The 19,793-nt window shown below is 42.1% G+C and overlaps 1 protein-coding gene across 2 annotated transcripts in view; it reads left to right on the top strand.

The window, feature by feature from the left end:
• Window positions 1-15,985, top strand: part of DIP2A (disco interacting protein 2 homolog A) — an 82,850-nt gene extending 66,865 nt beyond the window's left edge. Inside the window, exons 23-39 of one of the 2 annotated variants that reach the window (XM_027666185.1) lie at window positions 883-1,084; window positions 1,225-1,334; window positions 1,474-1,554; window positions 2,837-2,960; window positions 3,265-3,386; window positions 3,700-3,811; window positions 4,034-4,143; window positions 4,254-4,384; window positions 5,895-6,063; window positions 7,261-7,431; window positions 9,488-9,517; window positions 9,932-9,993; window positions 10,672-10,729; window positions 11,443-11,517; window positions 12,146-12,320; window positions 13,660-13,783; window positions 13,993-15,985. In XM_027666185.1, coding sequence (XP_027521986.1) covers window positions 883-1,084; window positions 1,225-1,334; window positions 1,474-1,554; window positions 2,837-2,960; window positions 3,265-3,386; window positions 3,700-3,811; window positions 4,034-4,143; window positions 4,254-4,384; window positions 5,895-6,063; window positions 7,261-7,431; window positions 9,488-9,517; window positions 9,932-9,993; window positions 10,672-10,729; window positions 11,443-11,517; window positions 12,146-12,320; window positions 13,660-13,783; window positions 13,993-14,245 — 2,109 coding nt within the window. In that variant the 3' untranslated portion in view covers window positions 14,246-15,985. The remainder of the gene's footprint in view (window positions 1-882; window positions 1,085-1,224; window positions 1,335-1,473; window positions 1,555-2,836; window positions 2,961-3,264; window positions 3,387-3,699; window positions 3,812-4,033; window positions 4,144-4,253; window positions 4,385-5,894; window positions 6,064-7,260; window positions 7,432-9,487; window positions 9,518-9,931; window positions 9,994-10,671; window positions 10,730-11,442; window positions 11,518-12,145; window positions 12,321-13,659; window positions 13,784-13,992) is intronic. The other variant, XM_027666186.1, reaches the window with a different exon arrangement.
• Window positions 15,986-19,793: the final 3,808 nt, after the last annotated feature.

Here is a 19,793-nt window from a genome sequence, read left to right as displayed (position 1 = left end):
TTCATACTGAGAGTTAACTCTGGAAGTGTTTATGGGTGTACTTAGTGCCAAGTATCAGAACTGCCCCTGAAAGCTTTTTGTGTCACTAACAACCTTATTCTAGATCTCCAACTGTAAGCATTAAAAACTTTTTTCCCTTGATTACTTCACTGTATTTTCTTGGGGGGTGGAGGGCAGGAGGAAGGGGAATTGTGGTAGACTTACATTTGTGGATTTCAGAATTAATCAGTTCTAAGAAAGTAAAAATTGAGAGAGCTATTATGGAAGACTGGTGAAGGGACAACTGAAGAGAAGGATACAGAGAACAACTTAAGGGAAGTTTGCTCTTAAAAGTAAGGCAGTTAGGTAATAATGGTTTCTAATTTCAGCTTTCTAATCTTTTTGGAGGGAATATCTGGTAATAGAAAGGCTTTTTTGTGGGAGAAAATATTTTTATTTCTCTTTTTAGAAGAGAAACAGAGAGAGCTGAAACAGACACTTAAGTTTTAGGCAGCAAAGTTGCTTCCCTCCCTATTTTTGTGGTTTTATGTTCTACTGCGCTTTTGTGATTGTGCCATACATGCTAAATTTGCTGTAATATAATTTTGGCTTTTGAAAATCTCTGCACTCTTTGCCCACTTTTAAGAGACTTTCCTAATCCCTGATGTGCAGGTGGCATCCCCTTGATAGAGGGCACAAGCAAAGTCCTGGGTCTGCTCCTGCTCCCATTGAAGTCATGGCACAGCTTCTATGAGTTCAGTGAGTGCAGAATTGGACCCTTTATTTGCAAATTGCGGTGCAAGTAAAAATTTTAATGTTATAAATGACTTGAATTCAAATTTTTGCTCTGGCTACATCCCAGTTGATAATGTGGAATGTATTTTTTTTTTAATTTCTATCAAGGCAATCGATAGCATTCACCAAGTAGGTGTATACTGCCTTGCCTTGGTGCCAGCCAACACTTTGCCAAAGGCTCCACTCGGAGGAATTCATATTTCAGAAACGAAGCAGCGCTTTTTGGAGGGTGCTCTGCATCCTTGTAACGTCCTGATGTGTCCCCATACCTGTGTTACCAACCTACCCAAGCCTCGACAGAAACAACCAGGTGAGGAAAGCAGAGCATGTGCTGGCTCTGCCAGGCCTGTGTTAGATGTGGCACTCACAGGGGTCTGCAAGCTGTGCTGATTGGTGCATGTCCCTTACATTATTTGTCCTCATTTTGCACCTCTTCTTTCCAAAATGCAGATGTTGGTCCTGCCTCAATGATAGTAGGAAACCTTGTAGCTGGCAAGAGGATTGCACAAGCCTCGGGCAGAGATGTGAGCCAGCTGGAGGATAACGACCAGGCAAGAAAGGTGACGCTGATGTCCTGGTATGACTAAATATTCGAATTAGCTTATTCAGAGTGAGAGAAGACCAGGTGTGATGTTCTGCTGAAAGTAAACCTGAGGCATTTTGAGTGAATCTGAGTGTCTCCTTTTTTTTCCATTTCAGTTCCTGTATTTGGCAGACGTTCTTCAGTGGCGAGCTCAGACAACTCCAGATCATCCCCTCTTCCTTCTGTTGAATTCCAAGGTAAGATACCCTATTGGTCATACTTGGAGATTGAGATCAAAACAAAAGATTGTTTCGATTTTAAGAAAATTCCAGCCAGAAGTCTTTTCCTAAAATGCTTCAGGTTATTTTAATGAAGCAGACAAAAATTCCTAGTTAGTAATTTTTCCAGTCGTTTTTCCACTCCTGGAATTTTATGCCATATGTTTCATGCCACATCTGGAATTTCAGTATACATTCTGCCTGGCTTAAAACATTGCAGTAATTGCATTCATTACCTGCTGAAATGCAACTTTTGTTATATTAATGGAAGCCACAATTCTGGCTTCCTCTCTGAACACCAGGGTAACTGGAAGTCAGAGCTGGAGGATTTGCTGATTAGAAGATCTACAGCCTAAGTAGAGAGCCCTTGAGACAGCTTTGGAGTCATCTTTTCCAGTAGCACTGTCACACCTTTTAGGAGATGCTGATGCCTTGTCCTGGGCTAGGCTTTGCCCCCAAGAAGGATGGCACTTAAAATGGCAGCAACAGCCCAGTGACAAATTGGATTTACCCTGTGCTGTGGTGCAGACAGCGGGATAGGGAATGTGCTTCCAGAAGGTCCAGCAGCAGTCCTTGGGAAGTCAAGGATTTGCTTTTGTGGTTCTTATTCAGAGAGGCAAAATGGTTAGGACATGGCTCAACACTTCTGACTTTTTTTGTGAGACTGTGCTTTAGCAAAAGAAACCGTTTCAACATTGTTATTGTTAAAAGTCACAGAATTGGTTTATTCTCTCAGAATAAAGAGGATTTTGAGGTAGGTTTTCTGGTATGAAGAAGCACCTTCCTGGGTCATTTTGTTCAGGCAAGTTTTACCCTTGGAGATAAAACTTTTGCAGAGGAGACTCTGCAAAAGGAAATACAAAGCTTGGGCACAAAGAAATTACCTGTTAGTGAAGACCTGTCTTAAATAACTGGGGTTATTTAAGACAGGTGCTGCGTGTTAGTGTGTTCACAGCTCTCCATGAGAAACCCTTTTGTTTTACACCTTTTCGTGTCAATATCCAAGTCACTGAGCTGCTGCTGTTTCTATTTCAACAATACACTGTGTTTACTGTTCTGGTTTTGCATGATGTATAAAATCCTCTAGCCCTGTAAAAGCTCATGGTACCAGGAGCATGGTTTCTCCAACGTAGAGACAGAGTCTTTAACAGCATTTGCTGTATTGTTAAAATAAGGACAGATGAAATACTGTACCTGCAGCAGGTACTTTCTGTAGAACAGTTTGAATAAAGGTTTCTAATGTCACTTCTCTCCTGTGCAGGGCACTGTAGCCAGCACTGCATCGTGCATCCAGCTGCACAAGAGAGCAGAGAGAGTGGCAGTTGCGCTGCTGGAGAAGGGGCGGCTGAACGTTGGTGACCACGTGGCCCTGGTTTACCCTCCAGGTAAGGCAATACAGACAGCAAAAGCCACAGTCAGCACCAAAAAAGAAAGTCCTGTTCACGAAAATATATCCCTACCCATTTAAAGTTTGTAGGATCGAAATAACTTTTGCTACGTCTCAAATGCAAAACATTTTAACCCTGTAGAACTGGGCATGGCCAAGAGCAGCCTGTTGATTTGAAGAGACCCTTGTGAGAAATCCTTACATCTCAATAAAATAAATCACTGTGTGTTTTGATTTTGGTGAAAGAGTTCGGCCTGTTGTCCTGATAAAAATGGCTTTAGTTTCACAAATATCCTTTACAGGAGTGGACTTGATAGCAACTTTCTATGGCTGCTTATATGCTGGCTGTGTCCCCATCACTGTCCGCCCACCTCATCCACAGAACCTTGCTACCACTCTGCCCACTGTCAAAATGATTGTAGAGGTAGGTATGAGACATTCTTCTCCTCATGCTTTTGGGGAGTGTGGAATGGTTGATGCATCCTGATGAATTGCTTTGCCATGGTTGGTGTAAAATAAGCTAGGGGAAAAAAAATCGGTCTGCTGAGTCAACAATGACATTTTCTTCAGAAACTCGTTTAAAATGGTCTTTTATTGTTGTGATTCATTTTGCTTTGTTTCCAGTGATTTTCTTCATCTGTTCATCTTGTTGGTTATCTCATCTGGGTGGATATGACATCACTTTGAGCATCCATTCCCTGGTTTTATAAATGGTTTTAATGCTGTGCCTTTTGCAGGTCAGTAAGTCTGCGTGTATACTGACCACCCAAGCCATAATGAAACTGCTCAAGTCTAAGGAGGCTGCTGCAGCTGTAGATATTAAAACATGGCCCACTATTTTGGATACAGGTACACTAGCCAAAATGGAAATAGTTTTAAGAGTGGTGTGTTTATTTTGTTGCACCTTAACTGCTGAATTGAGTGGATGTGTTCTGTATTGCATTAAAATAGCTATCCAAGAAACTATAGGAAGCATCTGGTGATAATGCTGTAAAGATACATTTCTTTGTCCTGTGCTCGTTTCTCAAAATAATAATATGGTACTTTTCTGTTTTTATTTATTTTAAATAGATGATATGCCTAAAAAGAAGCTGGCTAGTGTTTTCAGACCTACTTCTCCAGATATGTTGGCATACTTGGACTTCAGTGTGTCTACTACTGGTATATTAGCAGGAGTTAAGGTAGAGTAACAAGAGAGATAATTACGCTTTGTTTCCTTATGTTTAGGAAGGAATACGTGATACCCTTTTTCTAAAAAGGGTCCCTGAGAGCTCCTGTTTTCCTCTTGCAGATGTCACACGCAGCTACAAGTGCCTTATGTCGCTCGATAAAGCTCCAGTGTGAGCTGTACCCATCCCGACAGATTGCCATCTGCCTGGACCCTTACTGTGGCCTGGGGTTTGCACTGTGGTGCTTGTGCAGGTATGTCACTGCAGCCATGGGCCTCCTCACGTGTGCCCAGCCTTCTCCAGAATCCCAGGGAACAGCTGTGGATAGAACTGTCAAAGAAATGCAATTGAACCTTTTTATCAATAGTTCAGAAAACACCTGTGGTAAGAAGATCCACTTCAGTCAGTTAGTTACTCGAGTAACTTTGGGTTTGCAAGTGGAATTAATTAGATACCAAATTCAAGGAAAAAAAGGACTTCACTGTCTCTCTCACATTGATTAAATAAATCCTTTTAAAGTCTTTTGAGATTAAAGCATATGTTTTGACAAGACCCTTAAGGTGTTCACTGCAAGATGGGTATGCACTAAGAACTACTGCTGAAGGAAGCAGTTAAATGTTTCTGAAAATGAATGAGTCCTGAATTGATTCAACCAGATAACTAATGCAGCACATCTCACAAAGCTGCAAAATCTTCCTTTTTTTTTTTCTTTTAAAACATGCCATATGCTTTAACTAATCCAAAGATTTAATGTTATGTTAGATGTTTCTTTTAAAAAATGCAGAAACTGAAGGGTTTGAATACAAAGTTGTTTTATAAACAGGTAAATTTACTGTAGTTACACCTGTCCCTTCTCTCTCTAAATTTCCCAACTGGAAAGGAAGTGCACTGAAGAAAAACAAAAATGCAAATTTGGTAGCATCTGAGGATTTATATCATCAGTAAAGTGAGTCAGAATGGAGGGAGAAGAGACTTCAGTGAGGAAAAAATTAAAATATAAACTTAAAGAAAGATGAAACCAAAAAAATTAAAAGGTGTTGTGATTCTGATGACAAATTTGACTTTCTGTCCACTCATGTTAACCGGTATCCAGGTTAAATATTTCACATAAACACTGTTTAAAAACTGAGACAGCCATGGCAAAGGCTAGAAAATTGCACTAAATCTTGAATGGTTCAATACAGGTGTTAAACACTCATTTCACTCAAAGCGAAAGGTGCATTTTCCCATGAATGACTCAGAAAAATATGCTCAATATCCAGCTGTAATTGAAATGATGGTGGTTAGGAGCTGGAATTGGGTGGTGAGACACTGGCACAGGTTGCCCAGAGGAGCTGTGGCTGCCCCATCCCTGGAAGTGTCCAAGGCCAGGTTGGACGGGGCTTGGAGCAACCTGGGCTAGTGGAAGGTGTCCCTGCCCATGGCAGGGGCATAGAATGAGATGAGCTTTAAGGTCCCTTCCAACCCAGGTCACTCTGTGTTTCTGTGATGCCTCAGACATTAGCATTCTTGTGTCAGTTCTGTCTGTTGAAGGTATTGAATGTTTGCCTATAGCTCAGCACAATTTACTGCACAGGACAAATATACTCACCTTAAACTTAACTCAACCCCGTAGTTCCCAGCTGACTAAGAGATTCTTGCTCTCTTGGAGAAGAGAAGCTGAAGTTCAGGTCTCAGTTTTCCTGTATTTCCTTCGTTTTGACTTCACATAACTTTTGGCTTTTTTTTTTTTTTTTATGGTTTCTACTGCTTCCTCTCCCCAGTGTATATTCAGGTCACCAGTCCATCCTGGTCCCTCCTCTGGAGCTGGAGAGCAACGTGTCTCTGTGGCTGTCTGCTGTCAGTCAGTACAAAGTGCGTGTCACCTTCTGCTCATACTCTGTGATGGAGATGTGCACCAAAGGGCTGGGGACACAGACTGACGTTCTCCGGGTGAGTGGACTCCTTTTTTCAACATGCTGACAGAGACATACATGTATCTTTCTAAAAATACTTCATTTGCAGAGGATGAGTTCCTATTTCTGTGAGACCCTTTCGTTATGACTTGATTTTTGGGGAATGTTGAGATTGCTGGAAGATTCAGCTCTTGTGTTTCTCATGGAGGAAAAAAAAAAAAGAAGTCTTATGTTTTCAGCTTTACTTGTTTGTGCCACGTCTGTGCTGCTGGATATTTCCGAGATTTTGGGCAAAATACATAGCAAGCCTATCAGCTTGTTTGTGTCTGAGACAAAAAACCACCACCAAACAAAAAAAACCCCTAAACAGACAAAACACACTCCAACAGAAGAAAAAAGCCCAAAACCTCACCAAACACAAAACCACCTCTCTCCTACACAACAAAAAGCTCCCCAGTAAGTCTCACTTGCTTTCAGATCAGTTAATACCAAAAATGTAGAGTTCTAAAATCGATATAATCTTCTACAACTCTGGAATTGTTCCAGGCCCAGTTGGATGGGGCTTGGAGCAACCTGGTCTAGTGGAAGGTGTCCCTGCCCATGGCAGGGAGGTGGAACTAGATGAGCTTGAAGGTTCCTTCCCACCCAAACCATTCTATGTGATTACATGATGATATACTTCCTAACAGCAGCAATTGCACCCTGATACATCCATTTGTTTTTGAGGGAAGTCTCTTAACTAAGACTTAATTACCTTGGAAGAGGAAGGAGTGTTCCCACAGCTGTAGTAACTCAGCTGCTCAGCACTTCCACTGGGAATGTGTGGCAGCTCATTCGCAAAAAAGTGGCTTCATTGTACTTGTTCTCAATACAAACAAAAAACCTGTTCCTCTGTTCCCCTGGACCTCACCAAGGGGAATCCTGGCCCACAGGCAATGGCTCTAGGTTCGCATTCACACTGGCAGGAGCTAATGATGTCTGGAACACTGCTTGCACCTGAACTGTGCCATGCTGGGAGCCAGCCCTATGACACAATGACTTTCTGGGAGGTTTTCAGCTCAGAATTCTGAGTGACTGTGCTGCAGTGACATGATGTCCGTGTCTTTAGTGTTTAACCAGTTCACGTCCTATTCCAGTGCTTTTCAAGTCCTTCTGTTGCACAAATTAAAACTGTTTATTTCTAGAGTTGTTGCCTTCAAACTTAAAATGTTGTTCTCTTCACCCAACCTCTCAGATGAAGGGAGTTAACCTGTCCTGTGTCCGTACCTGCATGGTGGTTGCAGAGGAGAGACCGAGGATCACACTAACACAGTCCTTCTCCAAGTTATTTAAAGACCTGGGCCTCTCTGCTCGTGCAGTGAGCACTACCTTTGGGTGCAGGGTCAACGTAGCAATTTGCTTACAGGTGAGATTGAACTGCTGATTCCTTTCACAGAGTCTCTGGGAACTTGATAGGAAATCATGTTCAGCCCCATGGATGTCTTTTTCTAATGAACTAGAGCTCCGCTGCTTCCTAGCTTCATCACCAAGTTAAATAAGCTTTTTAATAAGATGTGGATTATGATAATTTCACTTCTCTGTACTAATTGACCAATTGATGTGCTTTTCTAATCCAGAGGTTCAGTATTAAGAAACTTGTTTCCTTCCTACTATGCAGGAGCAGTATTAAATTAAATAAACAGCTTCCTCTTCATAAATATTAAATGTTACAAGCAGTGCTGTTTCAGCTTTTGTGTTATTCAGATCCTGTCTGTTTGAAAAATAGCGGTATGTGTAATGTGGAATTAGATGGAAGACAGAGTTCCTCAAATAAGACCCAGAAAAACTGACAAGGTTGGCAGGTGTTTTTTGACTTTTAAAGGTCTCCAATGAGTATTATCAACATGCAAATAAGTTTGTCTCACCTCATGTGAGAGCTGGACTTTTTTTTTAATTAAAGGTATAAAGTTGGAAGATTTGGGGGGGGTTATGCCCATAAAGTGCACAGCCCTGCTTCACAGACTAGAGATAATGACATGCTGTGGGCCAGAACCACCTTTGACAGTTTGGTGTTCAGCTGATAATAATCTCTTATGTGTGATTTAATGAGATTAAATCTAACTTTTCTTACTGAAATACTGCTTTTGCAGTCAGGAAATTAAGAAAAAGTATATTCCAAAACTTACCTGAAACTTCAGATACTAAATATGGACTAGAAAATGGGAAAGCACCCTGGAGTTTGGATGGTCTTTGAGTTGATAGTGCTCAGCTTTCAGATGAGGCAGTATGTAGCTTTGTATGTGGAGAATATCTTAAGTGAGACATGCATTAAATATGTGTAATTGTAAATTTAATTTTCAATTTTATTGATATGAATTGCACATAACATAGGATTCTATGAAGATTGCTACTGTACTTCTGCAAAACTTAATCTTTCCTTTTTTTTTTTTTTTGGTTCCTGGTGCTCACTAGATGAAGAAAAATCCCTTTTATCCTCTCAGGATATATTATAATGTTCTGGTTTTCCTACAGGAGAGACATTTTGGGACACAAGTTTCTTAAATATGTTGCCATTTACAATTGTTTCTTTAGTTTCTATAGTTTCTTTCACAATTAAAGGAGGAAAGGTTTTTAACAAGCCCTAGCTAAATGGTTACAAAGAAATATGGCCAGAGTGATTTTATGAGAAAAATAGGAAGGATACACATGAAATCAAGATGACTGTAAATTAAGATTTTAAACACATCGAATAAAACATGTCAGCTGCCCAGCATGAAAGATCAGCTTTCCGAGTTGCCTATGTAAATAAGAATTTTAAAAGCCAGTTTGGGATGAGGGAGGGGAAAACAGTTTTTCTGCAGAGTGTTGAATGGCAACATGAAAAGTACTCAAAAAACCCCCTGTGAGCTATGTAGGACTGCTGGGCAGTTGAGCTTCCCCTTCATATTCCGCCTTTTTCATCTCTGTTTTCCATTCTTGAGCCCTTTTTCAGTGTGGTGGGTTTTCTAACCCCTCTCCTGCATTCTTCTAGAGTGATACTTGTATTAGACGTTTTAAAATTCATTGAATTTAAATGGATGTAGATGAATGGCCAAACTTCTGGTACAAATTAGCATGTAGATAAATACAGAATGTCCTCCAGCCCTGCTGGACTGAGGAGGTATTTCTGAAGCTGCAAGCAGCCTCATAAAGGGAGGAGGGATTTGTGATAGAACAATGTATGAGCTGTCTTAGCCCTCTTCTTGTTCTTTAACTGGAACCTGCATGTTTCCCAAGGAACCACCTAAGAGTGTCAAGCCTTTAAATAATCTGAAATGGAAATTTCCTTTTCACTCTAAAACAGTATGAGTTTTGTTTTCTGTCTTACTGTGTGTATCTTATGTTTCCAGTGCCTCTTTGTTTGTATTTTCTTTTTTTTTCCCTTTCTCTGTTTCACACACTTTGATGGCCTCTGTTACTTCTGTTTGTGGTCCTGCTGTCAGCCAAACAGGCTGGGCAAGCTGGCTGAACAGGTATAGTGCTGCATGTGTGCTTGTCATGTCCTGAAGTCCATCTGGTTCTGCAGTGTTAGGGATTAGGCCCACACTGGTTTATACTTACATCCTTTGCACTTGCTGTGTGGGTTTTACAGCAGGTGCTTACCCTAATAGAATCTTTAAAACTTAAATTTAAAAATTTTAAAATCTTAGACTTAACCTGTACTACATACTTCACTTGTGCATTCATTGAGTGATTCCATAAGAAGACTGCTTTAGAGCAGTCACTGTAGAAAGGGGGGCTATTTTACTATATTTCTGGTAGATTAGGGAAGTGCTCTATAAGTGTCAGTAAAAAAGGGAGAGAAATTTGTGAATTTATGTGGCTGTGAGAATGAAAGCAGGATCTTGTGGCTTCTGTTGAATTTATTTCTTCCTCCTTATTCTTAGGGAACAGCAGGACCAGATCCAACAACAGTCTATGTGGATATGAGAGCACTTCGACATGACAGGTACAGACTGTTAAAGCATTAGCTCTTTAATGACTATAGAGGAGAAACCTCAGAGTCATTGCATTGCTTTGTTGAAATATCCTTGGCAGCAGCCAGCTGACTCCCTGCTATATTATATTCGTGGCCTCTTCTCCTGCATGGCTCTCTGAGTATCCTTCAGGTAGTGGAAAAAGTACAGTTAGAGTCTCCCTTAGTCTTTTTGGTTTTTCCTTCAGACCAAACCAACTCCATTCCCTCAGCCTTCCCTGGGCTGCATTGTGTCATTTAATTCCAGTTGGGCTGCTCACTCTTTACTTTCTGTCATTCCTACCAATGCTCTGCCACCATTCAGTGTGACAAGTAGAGGTCCAGGAGAATCTTTTTTAGAAGGTGAATTTAAAATGCTGGTGGAACTGCAACTATAGGGCTCTCTTGGAAAAAGTCACTTGTCTCTCCAGAGAGCAGAGTTACAGGTTCTTAAAAGAAATGTGCTCTGTGCTAATAGGGAAGTCTTCAAGACAGCTGGAAACTCGTAACTGTCTTACTGTGTTGTGAATAATTGAGCATAATTGATTGATTCATTACAGCTTGGTCAGTGCAGCTAAGGAGAGGGTAACTGTGGGTATAGTAGAACATATCTATTTGACTTCTATTTAAGTTCTTAAAGCCTTGTACAAATGTATCCTCTTATTTTATCAGGGTGCGTTTGGTAGAGAGAGGCTCTCCACACAGTCTGCCCCTTATGGAGTCTGGGAAGGTGAGAGACTGACACTGATCCTTCCTCCTTATAGAATCACAGAATCCTAGAGAGTTTTGGGTTGGAAGAGACTTTAAAGATCATCTCATTCCAAATCCCCCCCTGCCATGGGCAGGGTCATCTTCCCCTAGACCAAATTGCTCCAAGCCCCATCCAGCCTGGCCTTGAATGCTTCCAGGGATGGGGCATCTCTGTGCCAGGGCCACACCACCCTCACATGGAAGAAGTTCTTCCTAACATCTAATCTAAACCTACTCTTTCAGTTTAAATTCATTATGACCCTCATTGTGTCCTCGTGGCCCTTAACCTGGGCTGTGAGCTGCTCCACCTGGATCCTAGTACAGAATACATGTGATGAGCTTTGCTAATCACAGTGTATCCAGGAGAGGCACTAGAGGGAGCGTGGTGTGATCAAGTAGTTAAAGGGAGGCCTGGTGCATGACATGAAGCAATAGGACACATTGCTACCACCGAAAAAATCAGAGGCCTTCACGTGGAAGGCATTTTCTGGGTGTGAAACCAACTCTGAAGCTGCAAAACAGCTGCTCAGGGTTAAAACGATTGAACAAGTTAAACAACTTGGTAGGACAAGGTGGTTGATACGTGTGGTGCAGAGAGGAGTAGCAAGGGAAGCACAGACTGTTGACTTCTGTGGCTCTGCATTATTAACTTTTGATGAATTAAAGTTTTTTTCTGCATGCTTCTCATTCAAGATTCTTCCGGGAGTAAAGGTCATCATAGCACACACAGAAACCAAGGGACCTCTGGGAGACTCGCACTTAGGAGAGGTAAAGCTTTCATGCTGTTGTGCTGTGTCTGTCAGCAGTGATGTGATAAATCAATATCTCCTGTTAGAGAAGTGCCTGCCCCTGGGTGGGACGGCCATGATGGCTTTGCTGTGCCACGTGAATGAACCCCACAGAGAGCTGGCACTGTTTACATACCTGTACTGTGTAGCTGCATAGCTCCCCCCTCCTCTGCCAGACCAGGGGACTAGTCTGTGTCTGCCTGGCAGCTGGAACAGGTAGTGATGCACTACCATCAGTGGACAGCAGCAAGAAGGTAATTTGCTGCTCGCTTTAACCTTTGTTTTATATACATCTGGATTGTTGTGTGATAAGATGCCCGGCTAATGGGTTGAACAGGTGCTCCTGACCTGTAAGCCAAATGCATGGCTCATTTTTCCTCTTTACCAAGCCCCCAACTACATGTATATAAAACTCCTTTTTACTCCTTTTCCCTGGTCATTTTCTGTGAGGTAGAGGTTAACAATTTTAATAAAACCAGCATTTCGGAGTGGTCAGAACTGTCAGTGAAACAGATCTTTTAAATCAATAAATGGTGCCGCCTGGCTCTGGCAAAACAGCCTGTGCTTAAACGGGAACGATTCTGTTTTGAGTTTGTTTTATCCCCTAGATATGGGTTAGCAGTCCACACAATGCCACTGGTTACTACACGGTGTATGGAGAGGAAGCACTGCACGCTGATCACTTTACTGCTCGCCTGAGCTTTGGGGACACTCAGACCATGTGGGCTCGGACCGGGTACCTGGGCTTCCTGCGCAGGACAGAGCTCACTGACGCCAGCGGAGGTGAGAGGAAACACCTTCTGCCTACAGCCTGAAACTCCTTGGGATAGCTGAGCTAGCAAAGAGTAACCTGTCCTTCAAGTTTGTCCTGTTATCACAGGAGAATGCTGAATTGAGCAGGAATTGTTCTGTCATTCAGCAGGTTCGGGACACGCACAGATAGCAGTGATTTCACAGCCTTTCAGAATTTAAAGGTCTAGAGGAGAAAATTCTTCATAATTTTTCCAGTATAGAAAATAAATTGTTAATCTTGGGGTTTTTTTTCAAATCTAAGCTGAGATGTCTGAATTTGGGAAATAGGGCAGTTTGTCTTCAATCTGCTTACATTTTCTGCTAAAGCAGAATACAAAGCAGGTACAACTCTTGATTATAATATATTAAAAAAAATAAATCTCTGAACATCCTAAGGATGGGAGTTTGAATGCTTCTAACTTATTAGCAAATGTATATTGCTAATTTTCTGTGACTGGAGTGAAACAAATGATGGTGTCTACATGGATAGTGTCAGTGTCCCAACTGCTGCCACTGGATTATAACAGCAAGTTTTTGTGCCTTGTAGCTTTCTGAAAAATTACATGTCCTAGAGATTTTTGTCACCGTGGAACAGTGTCAGTTGTCCTTTAGTTTGTCAGCATTTGCGAGGCTGTGTACAGTGAATTAACATAGCAATATGCATGAAATACAGCTTCCCAGCATGCTTTTCATCTCCAGTGACACGACTGAGCAGAATTATAAAATAGTTCACAAAGAAAAAAGCAAAGTTGAATTGAACAGAGCTACAGAATGAATATGGAGAGTGTCTCCTTCAAGAAGGGTCTAGGAGAGCTTTGCTTATTTAACCTGGCAAAGCTGAGGCTGCGGAGAGAACAGAGTTGATCTTACTGCATAAACTGTGGGAACTCAAGAAGCTGAGCAGAATTTTGCTGGCATGAGGTCAAGTGGGTATAAGCTGGTGTTAAAAACAAAACAAGACAAAAAGTGAAATTGGGAAATTCAAAAAGTGTTCCTGTCAATCAGAGGAGAAAAGTTCTCTGGTAAGAACAGTAGGACAAAAAGATGCTTTTGGATTTCAATTGGGTTTATGAACTGAGATGACATTACATGAGAGAAGGGACAGAACTGGATGACCCAGAAATTCTTTTCAGTCTGGTTTCAGTTGCTTGGAGTCTACAGGCAGATGTGCTGCTTGAGCTCTTCATTCTCTCCAAATGCTTGATGTGTTATAGACTGCTTTCCCTAGGAAGCACTGAGAATGTTTTAGAATGTCAGGAATGAGCACGTACATATGGCCATGTCTGTCCTGTAGATGTGATGATGTTTAAATGTGTGTGCTGTATTGCAGAGAGACACGATGCCCTGTATGTGGTGGGCTCTTTGGATGAAACACTGGAGCTCAGAGGAATGAGGTACCATCCCATTGACATAGAAACCTCCGTAATAAGGGCACATAAGAGCATTGCAGAATGGTAAGAACCTCAGCATTGCTTTTCTGTATCCTTTTATTTCTTCTAAAGCAGAAGAACTTGTAACTTCCCTGGCTGTGTCAGAATGTACACATTGTTTACTTGGAAGCTTTGGGAGGTCTTGTCTTTCTTATAATAATCTCTTTTAATAACTAGCTTCCTTTGAGTAGGTATTTTTTTTCCCCCTGTTAATACCTGTATCATGCCAACAGTGCTGTGTTTACGTGGACAAACTTGCTGGTGGTGGTTGTGGAGCTGGAAGGCTCGGAACAGGAAGCGCTGGACCTGGTGGCGCTGGTGACGAACGTGGTTCTGGAGGAGCATTATCTCATAGTGGGTGTTGTGGTCATTGTGGACCCAGGTGTCATTCCCATCAATTCCCGTGGTGAGAAACAACGGATGCACTTGAGAGATGGATTTTTAGCTGATCAGTTGGATCCTATTTATGTTGCCTACAACATGTGAAAACGGGAAACCACGTCAAGGCTAAAGCACCAAAATCCAAGGGACTTTCCTCATAATAACATCAGAATCCATGTTCTGTGTTTTTAAAAGCTGTTGAAGACCTTAGGAAAACGGAGATACTACTCTTCACAGACCTTCATCTCCCAAGACTGCATTTGCTTTCATAAGTCCATTGTAACAGTTACAGCTGTCTTAGGATGGAGAGTTTACTGGAATTCCTGAAGGAAGCTTATTAGAACTATCATGGACCGATTTTATTTTTTTTGGGGGGGGGGAGGGTGGAGGTGGGAATAATTATGAATGTCAGTACTTGATGCACTGCATAAAAAGACATAAAGCGGGGTGGGGAGAGAACACCAGCTGTGAGGAGGACTCCTGGAAGTAACACCTAAAGTCGTGAGTAGCCATCCAGAGTTCACCTCCGTGTGACTGTTTGCAATATATCGGCAGTTTCAGGGTTGGGACTTAACCTTCAAGATTGCACACACCTCTACCACATTCTCTACTGAAAGGAATTTTGCACATATTTTGAGATTTAAAAATGCAGCCTTTTTATTTTAAGTCACTGACTCATCCCTGTTCAGAAGAAACCAATCCATTCCAATCCCGGATTCAGTGTAACAGTTAATGCTGCTGTTCAGCTTTTTTGTACCAAGCAAAAACAAATACTGCAACTGTAACAGTGTTACTTACGGTGCCATGCTGGACTCTGTAATGCTACAAACTTTATAATAAAATACAAAGTAATATCCAGTTTTAAGTACTTGATGCAGGAGCCTTCAGTGTTCTTCCTCTCCCTGTTTTCATAGTGTCAGCTGTTAATTCCTGCCCTGCATAACGCCAAGGATTTGAAAATTCATTCCAAAGCCACTAGTCTCTGAATGATTTGTACAGATGTTTACAAAGCATGGGCTTACAATATGTTTTCCCTGAATATCCTGTGCTAAAACTTACAATAGTGACTTTTTTTCCCCACCATGGAGAAGCTATTCAGTGTTAGTTAGCTTGAGCTGCTGTGGTACAAACTGTCTTTATTTTCTTTGGAGTTGTATTTAGACTCTTTTGTTTGGGCTAAAATACCCAGTTGGTTGAGTCACAGTTGACTAATTAGGGTTTTGAAGTTTCTGCCTGATCTAATACTGCAGTGAACCTGATGCAGAAAGAGAATAGGAAGTTATTCAAATACTTACTGTGTTTGAAGGTAAGCACGAGACTAGCAAATAATTATTTTTATAGATTTGCTAAAGACTTTGAGAGCTACATACAATTTTTTTAGTAATGCACAAGTGTGGCAAAAGGGCCAGCTTTTTCTGCAAGGCGATTCTGCCTGGATCAGTGCCTAAGATGGATGTCAGTCCCCTGATATATCAGATTTACTCATGATGAAATAAACTCTGAAATCTGCAAGAAAAAGCTTTCCTATATAGTAGTTATCTGTCCTGATGGTATTTACCTGTGGTGTATTATACAGGTGCATACTCCTGACTGTAATTATGTACAGAACCTGTGTAACTTATTCTCTGAGTACAGCAGCCTCCAGCAGCGGGCTGTGGGACACCCCTCCTAACAAAAGAGCTAGCAAAAGGAGAGAACTCCCTAACCCTCATCTCGACGTTGTAGTTTTTTAGCAAATAAAGCGTTGTAAGACTTTTGTATTGAGAAATACTGATGACAGTGAGACGAGTTGCCTTGTAAAGTTAAATCTTAAAACAAAAAAATCTCATTAAACATTTCAAAACAGCTTGTGACGATCTGACTTGATGAATGTTGAAACTTGGGCCTGTTAGATCAAAACCTTGGCTTAGCACAGTTTGCACCTGTGTTTTGGGCAGTCTAGTGCCTTAAAGAGCTTTTTCTGTGAAACTTCAGGGCGGAGGCAGCGGGCCTGGGCTGGGCCTGTATGACGTCACTGCTGTGGGACCAGCTGTGTATGACATCACCACCATGGTGCTGGCAGGGCCAGGCCTGTGTGATGTCACTGCCACGGGGCCAGCAGGGCTGGGCCTGTATGACGTCACTGCCATGGTGATGCTGGGTGGCCTGGGCCTGTATGACATCACCATGGCGGTGCCTGTATGATGTCACCACCACGGTGCATGTCACGTCACTCCGCTAAGCAGCACCTGGTGATCTCTGGGCTTCGCCGCTGCTCTGTGTGTGGCCGAGCCTTTTCGGGGCCTCTGAGCTCCAGCCCCGCGTGAGGATGCACAGCGAGGTCCAGCCATGCCCCTGCTTGGTTTGCAGCCAGGCACAAGCCAGAATTTATACCTTCAAGAAACATTGTAAAAGGCACCAGCCCAGGACGAAGAGAGGCCTGATGCCAATCCAGGCTGATGCCGACCAGGGTGAAAGCACTGGCTGGGAAGGAAAAGCCGGAGCAGAAGCAGCAGGACAGAGATGACAGCCTCCAGCAACATCACCAGGCTCACCCACAGCTGCTGTGGCAGCATGTTGGAAGGCTGTTAAAATCCCTAAAACAGCTGTTGTGCCCTCCTGCAGTGTGGGTCATGGGAGGTAGAGCGTCTGGTTTAATTTTTATCCAAATAAAATGTTGCGCTGCCCTGGCATTACTCCAGAGCACGTTTCTGACTGGTGTTCTTCCTCTGACACAAGGTTCAGGGCAAACACTTATTTGGGGCACAGCAGCTGTGTCAGACTCTACTGAGGCCACCCACAGTCAGCATGGTGTGCAGAACACTCTGTGGTTACAGGGTGTTCCATCCTGGGAATGGGGATGGCAGGGGATTTTTTCATGTCATCTGCATCTTTTAACACAGACTTTTGGGGATTCCTGGCCAAAGCACCTGCTTTTACTCAGATTTAAAGAAGGATGGTTGTTTATGGAAACAAATTAAACTGTAGTGTCTTAAATGAAGGCAAAGTTTTTGCTTGAAAAGGCAAGAGGGGTGAGGCACCTACAGAAACCATTTGTATCAGCAGTAGGTTTAGGAAACAGGCAGAAATTGATCCTGCAAAATGTGACTTGTGTTTAAAAGCAGTGCACATAACAAGACGAGGGCATCTTGGAGCCTTTGCTGTTCTTCCCACTGTTAATTCCAGCAAGGCATTGTGCCTGGCATCCAGAGAGTGCTCTGTGTGACATGCATTTAAAGCATGGGGGGTTTTTAGTGCCAAAACATCTTAACTCATCTTCCTCAAAGCTAATGAAATCGGGATTCAAAACCCTATAAATTCATCTTAAATGAGTACGACATTTGAAATCCCAGCTTGTAGTAAAGGTACAAGGATGATTTTTGTTGTTGTCTTTTGTGGTTTTTTTACCTGATTCGTGGGAATAGAAAATGTACTAACAAGGAATTCTAAGCCCTGTCTCCTGAACTAATGTGCTGCTGAGGGAATGGGGCAGGAGGGCTGCTGTTGAAGCAGAATGTTTCAGATTTATTCTGGGGTGAGAGACTGGACTCCAGTGAGTACTAAATAACTTTGTAAACATTAATAAAGCTGTCTTTATTGCAGCAGTGTTCTTTGTGAGCCACCACTTCACAGTGACTTTTTAGAAGCTTTATGTCATTTTGGCAGCAGTACTATGAGATTGCTTTAATGCCCTTATTTATTGCTAATTGTTACCCAGGAATTTATTACAGTGGAAAAAAGGAAGCAGTGTTCATTTTAAGTGCACGTTGCAAGCGTTCTGTACCAAGTCCCTGATTATTTTGATGCTGTTTCCCTGCCATTCTATGAAAACAGATACTGTGCACTTGAAGGATCTCTTTGGATAGGCTTCTGGTTTGGTTTCTATAGAATATCCACAACTCTGTTTTAAGGGCAAAAAGGGAAAGCTTTCACATTTCCCCTATATCAGTGTATCAGACCAGAAACTGTGTTAGTAGATGATAGAGCTGGATTACGTCTAAGAACTAATTTACAGCTGGCAAAACTGCATGAAATAATTCTTTAACTTTTTTGCACTTCAGCGTTTACTTGAGGCTTGGTATGTTCTTGCTTATATGTTTATATTCAGCCAGTTAATATGCTTTAAATATTTATCTGGTCAGATATTTCAAAGGAGGTGTTTCCAAGCCAGAGCTTCTCATCATGGCCAGTTCTAATTGGCCAAATTTTTGTGTTTGTATGTAGATTTTGTGTTGTTTAGGAGGAACTGGGTACACCAGGTTCTATTTCCAGTTTGGTTATAAGCAGAGTTCTGTCTTTTTTTTATTTCATTACATGTTCTTAATATATGTCTTTTCTTCCAGTCATTTCTGGGATTTTTAACCCTATTCTCACCTGAATATAGAAGTTTTCTTATGGAAGTGATAAACATTGCTATTTTTCTAGCATTCCTTAAAACTTACCTGGCAAAGGTAACTGCAAAATCATGATTTGTCTTTACTTCTGCCAAATGTGAATGACAGTGCTATGGTTGGTTGTGTTCCTTCTCTAGAGTCTGTAAAAGTCCACATCTGATTTGTGGAAAAAAACATATTTTGGTTTCCTTCTTAAATTATTTTTCTTGCTGTCAGTATGTGAACTCTGATATTGAATGATTCAGTCTGGATGCACTTCCATCAACAGTTAACAAGATGAAGAATATTTTTTTTTAGATATGCTAACAGCAACAGTCAGCACTCTCAGTAAGATTAGATCCTGTGTGGAAGAACATTTTAGGGGGGGCTGTAAGTGCTCTTACAGTGCTGGTAATTTTGTCTCTGATCCAGGGATCCCTTTAACAGATGCACTTCACCTGAAGTTATCTGTGGAGAGAGTAAAAGTGCTGATTCTAATCTCCCGGAGCAAAAAGTAATGGTATCATTCTAAATTCTGAAAATGCAATTCAGCAGAGGTAGAATACAGCATGGATGTACAAAATCTGCCCTTCTGTCAATTTTCTAGCTTCAGAAGTGAATTTGAGTCTTTTAAGCATCTCAAGCCCTTCCTGTTACTGTACTTTCTTCTCTTTGTTTCACTTTTAGAAAGTAGGTCTTATCTTGAACAGAAGTCTGTAATATATGAAACCTTCCGTTGGTGTCCTTCCTGGTGGAAAATTCATTGGCTTCCTCTTTATAGAGTCAAAAGCATAACTGACAAATGTGTCCTACGTCAGGTAGGCTCTGCTGGTAGGAAGCTGCTGTTTGATCCTTGGGGGAACCTGAGGGTCCCACAGCACAGAACTCAGAGCTCACTGTCACCAAACCTGCCTTTCTACAGGCTGTCACTAATGATGGAAACGTGGATTTTATGAGCTCTCCTGACTGATGCAACATCAGATCAATGTAATCAGTGCCTGTGAGGTCTTGTACACACCTGGGGTATTGTACACAGCCCTCTTGTTTGCATGGGGTTTTGTAGGCTGGGCACAGGGCTTGCGCGGTCCGGGGGGGGGCCCAGGCTGTGAGCAGAGGTGCTGGAGGTGGCTGGCTGTGGCTGTCCTGTGTGTGTGAGGGGACAGCAGGCCTGAGGGATCAGCAGAGTTGTTGGCAGAGGGCCATCGTTACCCAAACTGCTTTGCTGGCCTCCCCCACCGTGCCAGTGTACAGCTGTCCCCACAGTCCACGGTCTGAGCTGAGCCACCCTCTGTGGCAGAGGG

This window comes from Corapipo altera, unplaced genomic scaffold (genome assembly GCF_003945725.1).
Source record: "Corapipo altera isolate COAL_440 unplaced genomic scaffold, ASM394572v1 81, whole genome shotgun sequence".
NCBI lineage: Eukaryota > Metazoa > Chordata > Aves > Passeriformes > Pipridae > Corapipo > Corapipo altera.
The sequence above is the reverse complement of the archived record's forward strand: the minus strand, read 5'-3'. Positions and strand labels throughout refer to the sequence as shown.